We start from the raw sequence: 20,808 nt of genomic DNA, 5'->3' as shown, positions 1-20,808 counted from the left end.
GCTTGTAGTAGCATCCTGACACAGCCACAGGGCTTCTGGGAATTAAAAATCACACCCAACACCAGGGAGAGGCTGAGGATGCTTTTACTTGCAGCGTGTTGCTCTTACCAGAGTTAAACCAGAGTCCAACAGGTCTCTGGTGAACGGGGAGTGAGTGGGTACTAACAAATACCTTTATTTTGCAGGAGCTGTATGCCAACCATCTCCTGTATCCACTGTAGCTTGGGGTGGCTGCACAAAGACCCACTTGCTCTATTTTTACTAATGAAAACTGCCCAAACTGGACAGCATATCATGCACTTAGCTAGTGGCCCCAAGTTCTAAAATATCTCTGCCAAATAGCTTTGCGGGCATCTGCAGAGCTCCAAACCAATGGTTTTTAATTTGTATGTGTGGTTCAGGACGGCTCCAGGCTGCAGGGGCAGCGGTGGGGAGGGGGTGGCGGCGGCTCCTGCCAGATTGCCCTGGGGAGCTGGCCCCCTCTCCGTGCGATTTTGTGTTTAAGGTATAAATTTAGCTCTGCTTTGCCTCTTGTGTAATTCAGTTTGGCTGGCAGCAGGCTGGCAGGCTGCCTGGGCATCATGAACCGCACACGCCGCACGATGAGGAACCCTTGGGGCAGATGGCAGGTCTGGAGCTGCCATGCCATGCCATGCCATGCCATCCCATCCTCCTTGCTCGTGGGCAGGAAGGAACTGGCAATGCTACATCTCTGCAAGCTTGTTTCCTAAGTGAGGCGAGCGCTGTGGGCTCCCGAAGGGCAGGTGAGGAAGCTCACGTACTGGGGACATGGGGAAGCAAGACCCTGCTCCAGGTGGGGTGGGATGTCCAGGGGAGACCACCTGCTTCCATTCCTGCTTGCAACGTGGCTGTGTCTCTCTGCTTCCTCCCGTCCTGCTGCCCAAGCCCTTGGACATGTGAGGGGACATGGGGCACGTGGCAGAAGGACAGGATGGGGAGGTGGCCCTGCCCATGGAGGGAGAACAGGAAAGCATCTTCCCCAAGAGAAAAAGGGCTTCTGAGAGGCTCCAGGTCAGGAGAGATCTGACCTTGAGGTGTGCAGGGGTTTGGGCTGCCATGGGTAAGGAAGCTGCTTCCCACCCCGCTCTGGGTGCTTGACACTCACCCTGTAGGGTACTGCGGGCCCCAAGTCTCCAAGGGGCCAGGGGGACTGATCTTCCCGTGTGAGTACCAGGGTTGGTGATGGGCACGGAGGAAACTCAGAGTGCTTCTGCTCTCCTCCCAACAAAAAGAACTTAAGAAACCCATGAGGATGCACAAATCACAGATACTTGTGTTTACAAACCAGATCTGAACACCAATACCCAAATCCTCATGGCATCCAGCATAGCTGACCAGAGCCCATTGAGGATCCAACCCCTGGATGCTGCACGGGGCTGCATCAGGTGGACCCAGACCTCAGCTCAAAAGCATTAGTGCTAGACCCAGCCACAGAGATTAGAGCTGCAGGCCCAGTCTTGAATCTAAAATCATTTATTCTGGATTATTTTTTGTTTTTCCTTCATCCCCCCTGTGTTTTCAAGGTTTGCTCCCCCACCAGCGAGGCTCAGACACAGTTAAATGCAAGGTCCCTGCATCCTCCACAGCAGGGATGGGCCCCACAAACTCATTTCACAAGTGGCTCACCCATTGACCCGGGGTCTCCAGATTACCAACGTCTGAGCTAATGCCGAAAGCTCCCAGACAAGCAGCTTTCTCGGGAAGTGCTGTCCTGGAAAATGCAGCCTGAGAGAAAATAAACTCCCCTGAGCCACAGGAAAAGACCTAAGCCTGCAATTTCTTCCTTGCTGTCTGGAAAGGGCTGGGGCTGTGTTTTCCAAAAGGTTAAAACACAGGGTAGGGATGTTATTTTAGTGAACGGCTGAGCCCCTTCATACCTCCCGACAAATGGATACGTCCCTGAGTCCTGTTTGTGCAGATGCAGTGCTGGGCTGGGCTCCAGGCCACGTCCTCCCCCCGCGGGGATGGCTTCGGGCTTTGGAAAAATTACGCACAGGGGGAGTGGAAAAGAAGCTGTTTTGCAGGTGGTGCTGAGCTATTCCAGACATGGAGCGCAAACACAATTGCGAATGAATGAAATCCTCTCCTCCCCCCTCAAAAAAAGCTGGTCTGTGCTGGTAATTAAGGCTGGGGATTACTGGTGGAGGGCAGTACAGCAGGAGGCGGTGGATTTTGGCTGTCTGCGGTGAGGGGATGCTCTGTGGAGGATGGGACCCTCCATCATGGTGGGCACCTTCTCAGTGATGGTACTGGGCTGTCTTCTGAAGCTCCACAGAGCTCCAGGAGCTGATTCAGGGCAACAAACCTGCCTGAGGCTGTGCTTCGTCCTTTGCTTGGCTTCCCACAGCTCAGGCTCCCCTTGCTCCAAGCCCCAGGCTTGGTCAGCACCAAGCCTTCTGCCTGCAGTCCATCCCCACCTGCACCCCAGGGTCCTGGCATTCACCCATTTTGACAAATTCCCTTTAAAAAAGACACCCTCGGTGGCTGTGGCTGGACTTGCCCCATCAGCCACAGACCTGAGGGTACAACTGGTGGGTGCCAGCCAGGGCTGCCAAGAAGGGAGGCACGTCAAACACGGGAGTCTCTCTAGAAATGTACAGTGAATAATTGCTAATGGCTCAGCCTTGTGAGAAACAGCTTTAAAAGTAAATAATTGCCTGCTCCAGGTACTGAGGCAGGACATGGAGACCTCACTGTTTGACAGAGTCGTTCAGCAACCGTATGCATGAAGCATCAGGGCTCTGCTCGCTGCCTTGTCTTGTTCGGCGGCTGACAGAAGCATCCATCGGGTCATTAACTCGAATTTCCCAATCAGTTTTACTACCAGAAGGACCATCTATTATTATTACACAAGAAACCTTTCATACAGGTTGCTCCAGCACACCATTATTTTATCGTGTGTAATCAGGCCTCCCATGAGACAGGTCTCTTGGTTTGGTGCCTGGAGTGTGTGTTTGCTTAATGGCCCTCTTTCATCACCGGGTCACTTCTCTGTTGTGTCTTCCCTGGCATGGGACTAATGGTAACGGCTTCGTACGGCATTACATGAGAGCTGCAGCCTTCCTGGGTAACCTGGTGCTCGCTGGGGAGGTGTCATCATTGCTGAGATACGCCATGAACAGCTTCCCCAACCCCACAGAGGGTCTTGGTATGGCATCTCAAAGGGGACCCCAACTCCGAGCTGGACTGTCCTCCCGGGTTGGCAGGTCCCTCCTGGGTCAGAGCAAGGTTTGTCAATGGTCTGTCACCCATCCTGAGATCCCTTCAGTCTCTTTGTGGCCAATGTGTGATGTGCTTGTGGCTGATCTACTTCCCCAAGTCTACATTAAAATGCACACTGACAAGGAGGTTTTTGCCCTTAGGTCCTCTCCACAGCTCTCCACTTCTCACATACATGGCCACCACATGGCTCCATCACCACAGAAGACTGGGCTGGTTGCTGGCCCGTACAGCTGATTCCCAAACCCTTTCTGTCCAGCCAGGCAGAGCAGCCTGGGTCCAACTGATGGGTACAGCAGCCCAAGGCAGAGTGTCCAGGACAGTGGTGGAGGTCTAGCAGAGAAGCTGGTTTTGGATTGATTGGCTTCTTGCACTGCTTGTACCTCTCATGGGGATGAGTGTCAGCAGGGATACCTTGACTCTACAGCTTAGGTGTCTCTGGGGGCTCCTGTTGAAGTCCACGGAGAGAGACATCTGCACCTCTAATGCCCCTGTGCTAGATGTCTAGATGTCATCTCCAGACAGGCGTCTGACCCTCCAGCACTGCTTGCTTCTCCTGCTGGACAACCACTACCAACAACAAAGGTGCTGGGGACAACCAGCTCAGACTTTCACATCCAACTTGAAGACGGTGAAGTTAGAGCACATCAATCTACTTGATTACATGAACTGCCAGCTTCAGGCAACTGAATAATCACTTTTGGCAATGGATCTGTTTTGAAGCTGCAAACTCAGCTGTAACCAGCCTCCCTACTGATGCTGGTCTCGCATCAATAGTCCCCTTTCTGACCGAGCATTGATGTACAGAGAAGGGGGTGACTGAGCTCCTGGGGGACACTGTCTGCTGCTGCTTTCCCACCTCTCCAGACCAGCTGCTGCCTTCCAAGGAGGTGGTCCGTGCTTTGGCATCGCAGGACCAGCGCTCAGCCTGAGCACGTGTTACGCTACTGCTGTTCTTAGCCCCCTCCAAGTTTTTCATCCAAGATCTTGATAATTATCTGAGAGTACACAGAGCTGCTGATCTTATCGTTGGTGGGATGTACATCTGCGCAGAAGGTCGCAGTGACCACTGCTAGCTGGGGGATGTCTGTAATTTTGGCCATGAGCACACGGGGAAGCCTCCTTTCCCCGGGTGGGCTGGGAAGCCGTGCGCATCGCTCCTCTAGGAAACCTGCAGCCCCTTCTTGGTGACTTGAACAAACAGTACCCCTTTCTTCATGGTATGATGCTCCCTCCTGCCTTTTTATCAAAAGATAATTTGGGGGGAAATAATTGCTTTTGGTGGAATTTTTAGTGGATTTTTAATGATTGACTACACAAAGAAACCCAAAGTTTCTGGAATAAAAAAGTGGGTATGTTTGAAGATGGGAAGGGAAGGGAAGGGAAGGGAAGGGAAGGGAAGGGAAGGGAAGGGAAGGGAAGGGAAGGGAAGGGAAGGGAAGGGAAGGGAAGGGAAGGGAAGGGAAGGGAAGGGAAGGGAAGGGAAGGGAAGGGAAGGGAAGGGAAGGGAAGGGAAGGGAAGGGAAGGGAAGGGAAGGGAAGGGAAGGGAAGGGAAGGGAAGGGAAGGGAAGGGAAGGGAAGGGAAGGGGACAATCCCAGCTAGAGCTGCTGGTGAGTAGATCAAAACTTTTTAGTTCATGGAGACTTCGAGTGTTCCTGCATCTCCTGCAGGCTCTGCCTGTTTCCTTAAGTCACCTGAAGCCTCCTTATAGCCTTGCTTCCAGCAAGACCCAGTGTTACAGAGGGCCAGGGCTGGGATTTCTGGACCCCGGTACTGACTGATTAACCTGTGAAACAGGACAGCAGATGTTGGTTAGATATTGCGTGTGCCTGTGCACCACAGGAACCTTCTGGGAACTTCTGAAGCAGCTTCAAAGCAGAAGAAGCTGCTGCTGCAGGATTCAGTGACCATGAGGAGCACGGCCAGAGGGACCAGGGGAGGTGCAGGTCAGCCCTCCTGGGCAGTGGCAGACCCCCGTGCGGGGAGGAGGGGATGCCCAGCCAGAAAACATTGCTCCCAAGGAGGACCCAGCACTGCTAGGGTGTCTGCCAGTAAACCTGAGAACAAGGGAAGGTTTCCTGACTCCTGCCAGCCCTCTGCTTGACAGGAGACAGGATGGTTTGTCCTTCATTTACATGATGGGTGACCTTAGCTCCCGCAGAGGGAGGGAGGAGACCTGCCTACGGTGAACGTCCCTGGTGCCAAGACCTCACCACTCCTGGCAAATTCAAATATATCCCGTCACAAGGAAACATCTTTGCTTTCCAGAGTCTGGAAAAGTGCAGTTTGCTGGGAGGTGGAGTTAGCAGCAACATTAAATTGGGGGGGGGGAAGGGCACATGAGCATGGAGGTATTTGGCATAAGGCAACAAGCCCTTATCATAACCCCGATGTGCTTGGTATGTGTTCAGCTTTCCGGCATGCTGAGAAGCACTTTCCTGGCCTGTTTTCCTAGTGTGACTTCTAGAAGACTGGGAATCCTTCCAAACTAGGACCTGGGGACTTCAGTTCCCCTGGAGCAAAATGATAGTTAAAAGGCTGCAGCGTGGGGCGCCTTGTTGATTTTTTTTTTGTTGTTGTTCCCCTGGGGTTTTGTGTTAAATCCTCTCCAGGCATGCAAAGAACAATAATATTTTGGGAACGCCCATTGGGAAACATTGGCTGTACCCTCGGTTTCTTCAGGTTTGGAGTTGCTCCATTAAAGTGACTGAAGTCAAACAGGACATTTCCACTTACACAGATGAGAAGCTGGAAACGCAGCTGTGGTGTACGTGAATTTAAAAAATGCAAGTTCTACAGAAAAAAAAAAAAAGAAGTTACAAATGTCAGGGTGGCTCTGTCTCTCTGTCTGCTCCAAAATCACTGGTAAACGCAGGAGCTCTTGGATCGCATGGGAAGCCCCGGGCAGCTCCCCTTCCCATGCAAAGGCTGCTGTGAAATATCAAGGAGCAAGCTGGCTCCCCCTCCGCAGTGGGTGGCCAGCCGAGGTATGGCCCTGTTTTTTAGGGTGCCAGACTCGCTGCCACAATGTCAGCATGAACAGCACATGCAAAACAGATCCCGTGTGACCCCAGGCAGCCTGGGAGCCAGCAGAGACACCCCGTCCCTGGGGAGACTTTGGGACAGGCAGCAGCCGTGGCAGAGGGCTGTGGAGCTGCGCTGAGCGGGGGGAAGCTTTGGTGACTGGAGGGTTGTGAAACAGTTTCCTGTTTACTTGTCTCTTTCTTACTTTTTTCTCGGTTAACTATGGAGTCTACCTACTAAACTGTTGCTTTTACCAGCAATGCAGGGGAAAACCCTGCCCCCTGTCACCCTGTTACCTCCATTCCTCTTCCTTGGAACCAGCTCAGCCCCGAGAGGACACGGCGGCACGCACATGCCTATCCTCAGGATCTCTGCACCGTCCGCTTGCAGCTGGAAAAGACCGTCCTCCTGGGTCCTTAATGGCATTTAATCCTTTGAGTTGATGTCATGGTTTAACCCCAGCCGGCAACTAAGCCAGAAGACTCGGGCATAATGGGAATAATAGATATACGCAGGGTGTAATTGCATGGCGAGTGGGACTTCACTAAATGAGCTGTAATCCGTTGTTCTGCTGTAGAGGGGAAGGATTAGAGCATTATTCTTTTTTTTTTCGTTGAAAGCCTCAGCTCTGAGGAAGTGATCCCCAGCTGGGGCAAAACAGTGTAAAACTCGGTGGGTTTCCTATTTATACTGCGGGGACTGGAGGCTATTTTAAAACAGGTTGGCTTACAAGGGTGAAGTGCCCTCTCCGTGCTTGCTAGCTTCAGGTTCCTAGGTGGAGAGCAGATGCGGACAGGCTGTGACCAGGCATTTCGTGACGGCTCCGAGGGGAGGGAAGTGCAGGGGTATCCGGTTCATCGCCCCCAGGAGAGCTTGGCTCCACAGAGCCTCCCCGCAAGGACCAACAAGGACTGGTGCCTGATGTTGTAGGTTGAGGAAACTGAGGCAGGGTGAGCTGGGTGAGGCTGCAGCAGCGCAGGGTAGGGCTGAACCCAGGGCCTGTGCCCATCCCTGCAGCATCCCTGTTCCATGTCAGGATGAGACTCCAGCACTGCCCATGCTGCTGCTCCTGGCACTGGAAGGGAACCACTGGCACCTCAGCGGGGTCCCTAAACCACAGGAGAAGCAGAGCCTGCTGTATCCAGCAAAGCACAGACCCACCTGGCTGCGCAGGGACATGCAAAGAGGATCTTTGCTCTTTTCCCTTGCTCCTGTTGCTTTTTCCTCTGCCATATGCCCCGTGGATCCGTGAAGAGCAGGCAGAAGCCCTGCTTTGGGTTCGCTAGACCTTGTCTCTTTGGGCCATGAAAGCCATCAGCTTCTCTGGATACAAGTCTCTGCTAATCTGGTACTGATAAACACCGTCTGTCTGGCCAACTCTAAAGCACAAGATCGGGTTAAGGAAAACTTGAGATTTTTTTTTACAGTTTCCTTTATTTACTTTTTTTTGTCTTTGAGCCTTAAACATTCATGCCTTTGTTTGGTTTTTGGTTCCGAGTCCTCCCTTGTCACGGAAAAGGGCCCCGAACTAAAAACCAAACAAACTTGAAAGCTGAACGTCTAGTGAAATCACAGCTTCCAGCAAAGCCAAGAGGGCTGAGGCAGCCATGCAGTGGCTAGTGGAGGTCCACGAGCGTGGCCTCAAGGGTGGGCAGCGCTCCGGCTCTAGCAAACCAGCGCATATGTGCATGCATTTTGGGGTCGGTGGGACGGGATTACACACTTGTACCAGTGCAGAGGAGTCCCGAGCTGGGGCACAGCAGCAGCGTTTTCTTTGTAGATGCTAGAAAGCAGCCCCCCGCCCAGGAGGCTGAGCTGCACCCTGGGGCACTGCCCCCCATTTAGGGAGTCTCTGTCTTTTGGGACACTGGTAGGGAAAGAGAATCCTGGCGGTGCCACCTCTGCCTTTGTCCCTGGCTCTCAGGGAGAGCTTTGGAGGGGCAGCCACCCCTCTCCAGGGGCCCCGGGAGCAGGAGAAATGAGGGTGCAGGTTGTGCGGGTGGGGGAAAAGCTAGCTGTGAGGGACTTTTTTGAGAGGTGGTGGGTCCCCTGCCCTCAGCACCCGTTCATGGGATGCAGTCAGGGGAGGATGGTGGCGGCCCCTGCTAGCGCCCGCAGGACACTGCCCCACTCTCCAGGGACAGGGACGTTCCTTATGCCCCTAAAGGGTATAACCAACCCTGCAGCACCCAAAACTGCTCCTTGTCACATGCCCAGCCCTGGTTTTGAGTGAGGATGGAGAAATTTTAAAATGCTGGGGTTGAAAGAGTGGTGTGGCAGAGATGTCCACCAGCCCCTCCAGAGGAAGGACATCAGCCATACCCCAGCCATGCCGAGCCCCTCACGGTCCTGCTCTGAGGCATGGGCTGTAGCCAGGAGCTGATGCTGGGGAGTGTGGAGGGGGAACAGCAAAGCCTCAAGCCAGTTGTTTTTATTGCTTCTTTTTATGGCAATGTTCCCTCATCCTCCGCTGGGAGCTCCCAGGGCTGTTCCTGCCTGTCCCTCCTTCATGCCCTGCTCTGCTGGGAGCACCGAGGTTTTACAGCCTCCTCCGCGGAGCACGGAGTACGAGGGCCCCTCGGAAGCCCCGTCTGGAGGGCGATCCCCACTCCCAGGCTCTGGTGGCCCTCGTGGCCGGGCTGCGTGGTGGCTCTGCAGCTGTGTGCCCTGGAGCTGACTCTTGGGATGGCTCTGCAGCAATGGGATGTGCAGAAATCCCCAAGGTTGTTCGCAAGACTCCCATGCCCTCCCATTGAGCTTTACTCTGGATTTTATGTTCCCTTCCCTTAAATAAAAAGTTCTTGTTTTTAGAAACCCACTAATTTGTCCCAGTAATTCTCCTGCTGCCTCTCCGTTAGGGACTTTTCCTTCTGTCAGAGGTACCACTGCCTCCCTGCAGATCCAAGTGAAAGGCAGAGACTTGCTGCAGAGTTTTGTGGATGAAGCTGCTCTTTTGCAGGTCTCTGGCGGGTTATCCTCCATTACCAACACAGTGTGCTCTCGTCTGCCAGACTGCTGCCTGTCTCAAGGTCCACCTCTGGTTCAGATGCCCTCCTGAGCTCTAGGGATTGCCTTTAACCTCTCTAACCTTGGGGGCTATTTGGCCACACGTCTTGGTCAAACTATGCTGGGGTGAAGGAAGAGCTGGTACAGGCAAGCTGCCACCCAAGGCAGAGGTGCAGTGAATGCTCTACAGGCTCAAAGCATAAGCTTTAAGCATCTGAGCATCCTTGATTTTCCAGCTCTGCTCAGTACCTCGATCTGCATCCACAGGGGACCTGTAAATTAAGCACGAACCTGACTCTGGTGCACTCCAAGGCTCGCCAGCTCCTGCACAGGCTCAGCAGGCTGCTTCCCTGTGGAGCTTGCAGAGGGCAGGGAGCCCACAAAGTCCATTTTCGTGCGTGGTTTTGCCTCTTTAAGGTTGAGCTTATGCTCTGGGCAGGGGGAGGGGGATTTGAGGAGGTCTGCTATACCCCAAAACATATTTTCATGAGCCTGGCAGTCTCCTAATAGTTGAAACACTCCCAGGTTGGAGTGAAACTAGCCCACAGGTTCAGGTCCTTTAAGAAAAAGGAAGGAACACGCTGTGTGAGGTTACACAAACCTCTCTCCTTAAGAAATTGAGCTAAAACCATCTAGGCATTGGGGGCAGCTTCCTCAACGCTGAAGGGATCTGCACGTTTAGAAAGGGCTGAGCAGCCTGCAAACTGGGCTCACTGAAGGCTGGGAAATGGAGGATGTGCATCCCAAATTGCATCTGAAACTTGGCTTCCACTTGTGAAATCTACAGTACCCTTCTGCATGCTTGTGGGGAGAGGGCTGTTCTTCCCAGCCATGGTCCCTGGGGTGGGCACCGAGGTGTGCATCATCAAGCTCCCCAGTCTCTATCCTCTGCTGTGGTGGCTTTGATATGGTTCCTCCCATCAGGCATAGGTGGCCTGGACTCAGCTGTGGCATCAACCGGAGACAACATGCCAAGGACCTCAGGTCTAGAGAAAGAGGATGCAATGTGGTCCTCTTCCCTGCCTTCCTACAGAGGTCCTCTAAACGATGATGGGAGAGGACCATGACAAGGCCAGGCTCCATCTCACTCGCTCCAACGATCAGGAACATCAGATCATCCCTGCCTGTGAGCCCCAGTCAGCCTTTGCCGGAGCTCCTAAATTAATCCGGCAAGGCTGGGTTTGTACGGCTCCTCCGGTAACACCAGCCAGGCGATTTGTGCTTTCCATACAAATGCTCTTCTTCGCGCTGCTGGCAGGAGAGGCTTTTTGTGTCCCTGATTAGAACTGCAAGAGAGGCTGGCACTTGACAGTATGCAGTAAAGAGCTGTGTTTATCCTCTATAATTGCTGCATACTCCTCTGCCTCCTGCTGAACCACATCATCCAATTTCGGGCTGAGTCTAGGAAACCGCGGGGCTGAGTTAAGTTTTCTGTGCTCTAGAGTAGTCTGTGAACAGGAAAAAAAATTATTTATGATGGCAGATTTGTCCTGCTGCTCTGGGGTGTTGGGGGCTGATGTTCCCTTTGGGGTCACTGTAAGGATGCTGTTGGCAAAGCGGGCTCTGCATCACAGTGTATCTAGCCTGGAGCAGGGTAAGGAGGGAGAGGGAACAGACATCTGGGATGCAGGGGTTGTACTGTGGCCTCAAATATGATTTAGATGAAATCTGGTTTAGTCTACTTGCAAGAACATATTTCAGTCAGATACCGTACAGCTCTCCCAGAGGAGGGGGGTGATAATTCCCAGCCATCCACCACCTAGAACTAAGCAAAACTTTTTTAACTGCAAGAGCCTTTTAAGAAAACCATCTGCATGTCACGAAGTCACAAAGTCTAACCTGCTTTAGCTCAGAACAAGCTGTCAGCACAGGTTGAACAAGCTTCATTTGGCAAAGTGCTCCTGCAGCTCTCTGCCAGCTGCCGGAACAGCTTACCCAACCCAAAGCATCTTCTGGCTCTCACGACTTCCAGCAAAGGCAAACATTGACTGCTCAGTGCATTTCCTCTGCTGCTTCTCCCGTGGCCCCAGGAAGGAGGCCCAGAGGCCTCTTCATGGCTGGCCAGAGCAGAGCAATGCTCTGCATGTTGTCTCACCTCGTGCACATTGCAGCCAACCGGTGTCAGCTGCTAAACTGAGCCTAAAAGCTTTGTTTTGTTAAACCCCTTCCTACAGAAGGCATCCAGGCTGCAGTTTCTGCACCAAGAACTGGAGAACTCCCATCTCTCCAACAGTTTTTCTCAGTGGCGAATACCCATGCTGTTAAAGGTAGGTTTTTGGGGTTTTATTTTTCAGATTGGAAGAGGCTGGTTACAGCTTCCAGCTACGGCTGCTTCTACCCTTTCTGTGCTTCTTGATCAATTAAGATCTTCATTATTTCAACACCGCAATCTAGTCAGCCTCAATCTTTGTGGTGTGCTGAGCAGCCTGGGCTTCTCAGGTCTCCCATGGCAGGACGGGATTTCTAGGATGGGGACAGGGTTTTCTGTGTCTCCCCTCTAACCTCTCTAATCTTCTGGACCCCATGGGACCCTGCTTGTCCTCTTCCCAGTCCCCCAGTATTGGTCTGGTCCATCCTTATTGCCTCCTGGCTGCTGGCAGGATGGGGAGAGCTCAGCTTCTGGGCAGGGCAGGACTCCTCTGCCTCAAAGGAGGTCCCCTTACAGAGGGGCTGAAGACAGACCTAGGAGATAAAATGTTTTCAGATGTTCTTTCAGGGTGGCAGAAGTGTCTGATGGAGACAGATGGGATTTGGTTTTTCCTTATGGGGAAAGCTTAGTTCCTGCAGTTTTTGTGCAGAATGAGACACTGAGCAAGTAACCAGCAATTTGTGGGCAGGGTGCTCGCCTGGGAACGCAGACCCAGCCCAAGTTCATGTTCTGCCTCATTTGAACAAGGGATATTATTTTGGGATGGATGATTTTCTGGGGATCTCTAAATGAAAGGGTGAGTTACACTACCCGTCAGAGGGAAAAGAAGCTTTGAAAGTTAAAGCCCTTTATGAAAATACTCCTTGGTTTCTGGTGAGCTCAGCAGCTGCTGAGCTTTGCAGTGAGACCAGATGCCTTCCCAAAGGACGCTCTCCCCTACCATGGTCCATGCTTTTCCACAAGGGACCTGCTGCCCCACGGAGACCCCCTTGGGAGGCTGTGGGCTTCTTACACTATCCTGTAAACCATCCTCAAGGCCAAGGTGGTAGGTGGTCTGGCATCGGGGGGTGGACCAGCTCTAGCTGAGACACAGTCCCCACCTCTCATTCGCAGCAGGACTCCCTTCAGAAAAGCTGATGACTGCTCAGCACAGGTCAGGTTAAAATAATCACAAGGATCCCTCCCGGCCCTGGGCTTTTGCAGGCAACATGACTAATCCCCCAAAGACATGCACATGCAACCCATTCTGGCTTACTGTGGGTGTGCACTGCAGCCTGCCCGCCCAGAAAATCACCTCTGGGTCCAACAGCCAGGGCTGGCTGGAGGGAAGGAGACTGAACAAGACTTGATTTTTCCCTTGAGTCCCTACGGACATCCTGGATGGTGGGAGATGCTGAGGAGAGATCACAGGCTCAAGGAGAGCGAAGGACGTCTAGGTGCTTTGAACAAGCCCAACCCAGAGACAGACCACCGTGGTCCAGCAAGCAGCTCGAGATCTGGAAACACACAGAAATGCAGGCACATTCCCAGGAAAAGCCAGCAAAACAGGCGACACCAGGAAAGTGCCTTCTGCACTGTCTCCCTGAAGCCCTGGAGACTGAGAGAGCTTCCCAACTCACTTCAGCCATCCCCTGCTTTTTTTTGTCCAGCTCGAGTGACTTGCCATGACTGTTCAGAGGATGAGAACCTCAAATAGATGGTTTTCCATGCCCCCATTTCTCTGCAAATGGTCTCCCCTAAGGATCAAATTAACCAGGTTCTCCTTCCAGCCACAGGCAGCAGCAAAAGGATGCTCTTTCTATTACTAGATATATGCAAAGAAAAGAAACAACCCCAAATTTGTTGTATTTTTGTTGAGATAGATGTCAACCAACATATTTTTTCACAAAGTATTGGTTTTCATGAAAACCTTCAGACTCTAAAATGATTAAAAAGTGAATTCTTCTGCTCTGATCGTACTTCACTGAGTATTAGGTTTAACAGCCCAGATCACATAACCTGGCAGATCAAAACCACCTAAATGTTGACTTTGCCATTATGGTCTCTCCCTCAGGAAAAATGCTTCCTCCTGTGAGGTCAATTTTTCAGTCCAGTTCCAGAGGGGAAAGGCAAAGTTCAAAACACTAGCATTTCTCACAAGGCAGCAATTTCTTTTTCTGATCAGTCCTAGTTAATAAAAGATCAGAAAAATCTTTAGTTATAAAAAAAATACGGGCAAACATGGAGTGCATGTCGCTTCCCCCTTTACTTAAAACATTTTAATTCTGTCCTTCACCCTCTCTTTCCACATGGAGCTCAAGTTCCTTTTTCTTTTCTTTTTTTAAAGCTGGTTGTCATTTCCTCTTCAAAATGCTGTTGCAATGAGGAACGGGCCCTTATAAAAAATATGATTTTCACCTTCCCCTTCTTCAGGAGAGAGGGATTGCCTCACTGCAAAGTTTTTGCTCACCCTGCATGCCAGAAGACTGCAGCCCTCCCGCCTCTTCGGAAACCAGCTGCAAACCTTCCTCCCAAGTGACCCCCAAACCGAAACGCCCTTGGGCTGGCATCCAGCTGAGGCGATCCTTTAGCTCCCTGCGCCGAGAGCTCCACAGGGGCTGCTGGAGAAGCAGCCAGAGGTGGGGGACCAGGGCTGGATGGTGGGTGTAAGGGAGCCGAGACCTAGCAGAGCAACAGAGGGGGAGCTGGCAGCAGCTGGGGACATCAGGGTAGCGGGGCCACCTGCGACTGCTCCCGCAGGCAGTGGCACCGAGATCTGCAGGCTGACCCCTTGTACCAGAGCTTGCAAGGCTCTGCTTGAGTGATGGGGATGAATGCATCATCCAGGGCTGGTCTGCAGGCAGGGGGGGAATTCTGGACCCAACCGCTTGCATCAGCATCCCTGCAGGGATGTGCTGCGTTGCAATTCGGCCCAACTGGGATGGGAGTGAGGGTTCAAAGAGGAGGAGGGGGGTCAGAGGAAGGCAAGAGGGCTCCAGGAAGTTTGTCTTCCTTTCTTCTCCTTATATTTAAATCCATATCCTAAAGCACATTGCCCCCTGCCCATGTGCCAGCGCTGTTGTCTGCTCGAGCAACACCTCCGCGTGCACGTAGCACACAACCAGCACTACCTCCTTTGCACCTCGGCACACGAAGACGGAGGCGAGTCATTTTTGTTCCTTTATTACACATTGCCCAGGCGTAGTAAAGCAGCAGCAGCCAGCCCCAGGCCCAAAAGCAGGCCTTGGAGAGCTGTGATTGGAGAGACCTTTGCACGAGATTGCCAAAATGGCAGAGATTTTCACGTTGGGCAAAGATTCCCTTTAATCTGTGAAGTCGTGACTGCGGCTGAGCCCGACTGCTGCTCACCGGAGCAACCCAACCCCATCCCTCTGAAGCCCACGTCGCTATCGTACTCCGAAGGAAAGATGAAGGTACTTTTTTCTGACAGACCTCCAACTAGTTTGAGAGATGTATAAGCATTTTACACCCTTCAGCGTTTAAAGCCTTCCCCGCTCCCCCCCACCTCCCTCCATGTATGCATGAACAGAGCATCTGTCTATCCGCCCACTCCCACCCCCCCAAAAAAACCCCCAAGGCATCCCAGAGCAGCAGTGATGCTTCAAATCAGAACTGCAAACACAGGGTGCATCTTTATCTAACCTTCCCAAGCACTGACAGTCTAAACGCTAAGCTGCTTACATGGGCTAATGGCAATATATCCGTGCCGCGAGGCTTCATCTTTCCACCCCTCTCCCCACCCTCCTCTCTGCTTCCCACCTTTCTCCATGTCCTTAAACCAATGCTTTCTCACTCAAACCCCTTGGCAGATCAAATACAGTGTATGCAGCATGTTCCTGGGGAGCTGCATGGCGTATAGGGCGTGAGAGCCGAGTTCAGTGTCCAACCGGGACAAGCTCATCCAGCCGCAGGAATCCCAGCCCAGAGCACAGTCCGCTGTATCCCCCCCTCCCACCCAAAACACATACACGACAGTGTCCAAGTCCACACATCCAGGGAAGGTTGGGAGCTACAGGCGGCTACTGCAGAACTCGGAGAAAGGGAAGAAGGTTGGTGGTCAGCAGCTGCTACAAGGAAGAGCTGAACAGGTTCAACGTGGAGGAAGGAGGGGGAAAAAAACCCAAGAACAAACTCAAAAGGAAGCAAAGAGGGGACGCTGGGATTTAGGGTCGGATGTCTACCTTCTAGGCAACAGCCGGCACAGGAGAGGAAAGGGAGAGTTGGTGTTTGGTTTGTGGGTGGTTTTTTTTTTTTGGTATCACTCACGATAGAAAACATATTCGGTGTAAGAGGTCCAGATCCTGTCATCTGTCTGGTCGTGGGCGAAGGCACAGGTGCCTGTGGAGTTGCAAGCCACCATGTGGAAGCCAGCATCGGCCAGTTTATCAAAGGCTTGCTCCAGAAAGGTGAATTTGAGGTAGTACCTGGAGGTGTACCTCTCCGGGGGCCTGTCCGGGTCCCTGCTCTCATTCAAGGTATCCCCAAAGACCTCCTTGGCCAGCGATGTCTTGCCGCAGACCATGATCCGCGCCACCCTGCGGAACTTGGCATCCGTCTGGCTGTCCCTGCCCAGGGTGTAGGAGCCCCGGTAGCCGATGGTGATGAAACCTGCCCTGCGGACATCGGTGCCGGTAGCACCCACACCAGCAGTGACGGCAGCCCCGGGGCCACCAGCCACAGCGCTGGGGAGCGTGGCACTGGCAGAGGTCAGGTTGCGGGTGGCATCCGCATTGGGGGAGAGCTCCTCCGGGTCGCTTTGGCATGGGTCATCTCCCAGCGAGTTCTGCTTGCTGAGCTTGGGGGCCAGCATCTTCACAAGCTCCGGCAGCATGAAGTACTCGGCCTCTCGCTGCAGACGGCTCCTCTCCGGGAAGTGGTCGGGCAGCACCAGCTGCTGGTCCCTCATGTAATCCAAGATGTAGCGGAAGAGGAAGCCATCCCGATCCACGAAGAACCGTCCCTTGCTGTCGCGGGCCAGGGAGCGGACGTTCTTCTGGGTGAACATCTCCCAGAGGAGCGAGCCAGGCACGCTGACCAGGGTGGGGTGGCGAGTGATGTAGACTTGTCCACCCACATTGAGTTCAATGATCTCGGGGAAAGGGAAGTCCTCGCTGGGTTTGGCACAGCCCGCGCTGTCTGCCAGGGCCATAGTGAGCTACCGCTGCCTTCCCACCTGCAACAAAAAGCAGCGACGTGCCAATGTTAAGCCTGCCAGCAGACACAGCTCATCGTCCTACTGATCCCAAGCGAGAACGCACTTGCTTTGGGTCAGCAAGCAGTGCAGGATCAGGTCCCTGTCTCTCCAGGAGTCTGCAAGTCAGCTCTCTTCCCTAATCCCTGGCTCTTGGAATAAGCAACATTAGCTAACGCCGCCTTCCCTTCCACGCCACAAGAAGGGAAGAGCATTGCCCATGCTCTGAACACGCTGTCTCCACCTGCAGCCCTCCCAACAGTCAGCTCCCGTGGCTGGGGCTCAGCACCTTTGCCAAGGAAGGCGCAGTGATGCCGTACTGATGTTAACAACAGGAAAGCCAGGACCGTCACACCCTGGGTCTGACCGGCGACCCGCCTGGCCCAGCATCCTGCCTGTCAGGAGGAGCGGGCGAGCGTGCCAAGGGAGGACCGCAGTACGGCGCAGCGCCTGCCGAGCCGGTGAGCTGGAGGGGAGTTTATGGTCCCACGCAAGGAGCACCCACAGGTCTGCCAGAAAAGCAATGGTAGATACCACTATAAAGGACAGAGCGACAGTGCACTCCTCCTCCATCCTGGCTCCTGGAAAGTACTCAATAGAGATGCGTGGCCAAGCTGAGAGCAGGTGGGAGATGGCAGAATCTCTCCAAGGGTCTGGGACCAAGACAAATACTGGGCTACTGGTACAGCCTTGGGCCAGATGCCAAGTTTTTATACATTTTCCAAAGGCAAGCTGATTCTTAGGCATCTCTTGACACTGCAAATCAGTGCTTACATAAACCTGGCTCAGCAGACGGACTCCAGATCCAGCCTGGCCAAGCAGTGCTCAGTGCAGGGATGTGGGAGACCACGGAGAGACGGGGTTTCCCTGCGCCGTCCCTACCTGCCTGGCAGGCTTGGCCTGAAGCTCTGCCCGCTCCCCTGTGCAATGTTAGCGCAGACCTGGGACTGCTTTGAAGTTGGAAGTAGCTGCCTGCACCCCCCGGGGACTGGTCCTGCAGCCAAGAAACAACACTAAAGGATCAGCAGCAGAAAAGGGTCTGAATGGAAATTTCAGAGCAACTAAAGGGCAAAGATAAAACTCTGTGGGCACTTTTGGGTGGGGGGGAGAGCTGAGCCTGCATTTCGTGGGCACACGCCTCCTCCCAGCTTGTAGGGATGTGCAGGGAGAATCGGCTTGGAACAAGGCGCGACTCGGGCAAGCCTCTGCCAAGGACGGGACCGCAAAGCTCGGAAAGAGGATCAGCGTGGTCCACCCGGCTTCCAGCTTCCCAAATCCTCTCCCGTGGTGGCTTTTAGTCCCTTGCTCTGGTGATACGTCCACGCCGCTGCTACAGGAGACCAGGCAGGAGCCTGCCTGTGCCTGGAGCTCATCTGGCAAGAGCCGGATCCCTTTTGGCACGGGTGGCGGAGGCTGAGGGCTGCAGCTGGGCTGCCCACAGCAGGGCTAGGGGTTTGCAGGGGCTCGGGGACACACACACACACAAGGAAAGCCGCCCCCCTGCCTGTCCCACGCACTGAGCTGCACCCCCTCCCCGCACCCGGGACAAAAAACCAGCGGGACACGGCCGGGGACACCCCTGCTCCGGCAGCCGCAGCTGTCCCCAGCTCTCCCGGCACCGCACCGGCCCGGGGCCCCTCCTCTCCCCGCAGCCTGCCCCATCCCAGCGGGGCTGGCACCCCGCCGCCCCCGTTACCTCCGCAGGGCTGCCCGGCCGTGCCGCTCCGTGCCGTGCCGTGCCGTGCCGTGCCGTGCCGTGCCGTGCCGTGCCGTGCCGTGCCGTGCCGTGCCGCCGCTCCGCTCTGCCCGCCCGGCCCTGGCCCCGCCGTTTTATGGCCGGGAAGGCGGCGAGCGCCATCCCCCGCCGGCCCCGGGCCCGCCTCGCCCCCGCCCTCCCTCCCCGCCTCCCCCGCTGCCGGATCGGTCCCCCCATCCCTGCACCCCCACACACACCGGGGAGCTCCGTGCCCGGGAGGGGATTCGGGGGGGGGCCTTTTCCATCCCCTGGCGAAGCAGGATTTGGCTCTGGTGCCATTACCCAGCCGGGCGAGAGCATTGCAGCACCGCGTCCCCTCCGGCAGGTCCCGGGGGGCACCGGGGGGCTGCCTGCCCTGCACCCCCAGCCCCAGGCTGGCCATGGGAAGGGGATGGCAGCCCTTAAGATGCTGCGCTGCAGGGCACAAAGTGCTTTGCACACTCGTGGTGCGGTGGTGGGAGTAGGCGCTGGCCCTCTTTGCCCTGGCTGCAGGCAGGAGCCGGTGTTTGGCCAGGGAGTGTGGCCAGCTGGTAGCCCCAGCCTGGCCAAACTGGCCCAGTGGGGTGCATGGCCCAGGGCCTGGCACCATTACAGCTGGCTGGCCAGCTGTGGGGCTCAGCACAAACCGCAGACCCGAGGGGCTCGGCGTGCTCGGGGAACCACGGGCAGATGCAAGACCCCGGGTGAGAGGTGGAAGCGGTCCCCCAAACCTGCTGGTTGCCAGGGCATCCCTCCTCCTTCGAGCCTGGCCTGGCTGTAGCCACCCTCCCGCTGTCCCAGCTCATGCCCCAATCCCACATCTCCCTGCCATGGGGAGGTGCATCTCCACGGTGCTCCGAGGGGAGAGTGCAGCTCCAACAAGCCCATATCAGCCCTCAGGTACCCGGGGCAGTAATGACACAGAGCAGGATGCTCAAGGACCGCAGACCCTTCTCCAAAGGGCCACTGCTTGCTGGAGGCCTTTCTGCTCTGTCTTCACCGATATTAGCACCTACGTCAGGGCTGGCTTGGGGACACCTCGAGGTCCACGTGGCAATGCGTAGCCACAGAGCCCCACAGCTGGCCAGGGCTTGTGCAGAGACAGGCAACTAGGGATGGAAACAAGGTCACTGTTCTGCCCCAGACAATTTGCTCAGGGTCTGTTGAAAACTTCCACTTGTTTGGTCCATATTGCTGTTCCTGAGACAGTTTTATATTCTTGAGCTTAAGTCTCCTTTCCCAAGGTGCGAATAACACCCGCTGGGATGCTTAGCCTGTTGTGAGAGCCTGTTTGGTAGTGCTGGTAAAGCCAGGCATGAGAAGAGAGAATCCATCTCTTTTTTGTTTGTTTAAAAAGGCCATTTTTCTCTAAAGACAGGAAAATACAACTCCAAACATCATCTTAATAATTGCCCATTTCCTAAAAGTCTTCTGATGAAGGCAGCCTAAAACCTAGCTTTCTGTGATAACACACCTGACTTGAGTTTATCTATGATTTTATTTACACGTACCTGTCAAATTTTGTAAGGGCAGAAGATACAATTTCTACTCCACCTAAAGATCAGATCCCACACTGAGTCTGGGAACTTAGGTTCAAGTAATTTTTCTGTTTGGACTTCTCATTGCTGTTTTCTTGTATCCCAGCATTATCATTGCACAGATGTGATGTGGTCACCAAAAGTACAGTTAGAGATGGGACGCCTCTCTGAATAAACGAGCCAGGATGCTCTTCCCTGGGTCTGTCACTATTTTGAAAGAATAAATCTGTAGGTATCAGTCTTGCTATAGCGACTCAAAGGCTACCTGAAGAAAGCCCTGACATGGAAAAGCAAATGCGACATGGCTCTGCAAAGAGCAGCCGGTGGAGGGGACAGCCTCAGCGTTAAAATGAGCTCATGGATCAGCTTTTGCATGCGTCCCGTCAGGGCTGTTTGCTTATCTTTCTATAAATCGCAGGGCTATCTGCCAGCAGCTCTGTTTGCAGGTGGGAGCGCTCCCTGAAAAATCCCACGTTAGTGGAGGTGTCTTGAATTCAGCAGCGTCCTGCGAATTCAGGGTTTGTGATTATTAGCGAGGTGGATCAGGGCTGCGAAGGCTAACTTTTCACTCATTAAAACAGGAACTTTCCCATGTGCATATTTTGTGGAATATATTTATAGAGGGGAGAAAGTTAAAACTGGGATAAAGTGTTTTGAGATTATAGACATGAACAACAAAAAATGCCCCAAACTAAAAAAATAGAAAAAAAAAAAGGAAGGGGAAATAGGGAATCTTTTTAACATCATAACTTTTTTTACCTCAGAATTTTGTTTCACCTGCAAATGCTATAACTTAAGAGAAAAAGATGTTGAAAACTTGGAAAGCCAAATTCTTCCCCACCGGACTGTTGTGTAAAATGATTACAGCTGGGTATTGGACCTAACCAAAATCCTGGCTGGGATGGATGGATGGATGGATGGAT

The 20,808-nt window shown here is 53.7% G+C and overlaps 1 protein-coding gene across 1 annotated transcript; it reads right to left on the bottom strand.

The window, feature by feature from the left end:
- Positions 1–14,968: 14,968 nt before the first annotated feature.
- Positions 14,969–18,431, bottom strand: LOC104021089 (BTB/POZ domain-containing protein KCTD12). The gene is made up of 2 exons (XM_087748752.1): positions 18,309–18,431; positions 14,969–16,594 (listed from the first exon to the last, which is right to left on the bottom strand). The coding sequence occupies exon 2, from the start codon at positions 16,568–16,570 to the stop codon at positions 15,680–15,682; it is 891 nt and encodes a 296-aa protein (XP_087604878.1). The 5' UTR covers positions 16,571–16,594; positions 18,309–18,431; the 3' UTR covers positions 14,969–15,679.
- Between the last annotated feature and the right edge of the window lie 2,377 nt (positions 18,432–20,808).

This window comes from Nipponia nippon, unplaced genomic scaffold (genome assembly GCF_047370975.1).
Source record: "Nipponia nippon isolate SJK-2023a ecotype South Korea unplaced genomic scaffold, ASM4737097v1 scaffold_12, whole genome shotgun sequence".
Lineage (NCBI taxonomy): Eukaryota > Metazoa > Chordata > Aves > Pelecaniformes > Threskiornithidae > Nipponia > Nipponia nippon.
This window is presented reverse-complemented; position numbering and strand designations above follow the sequence as displayed.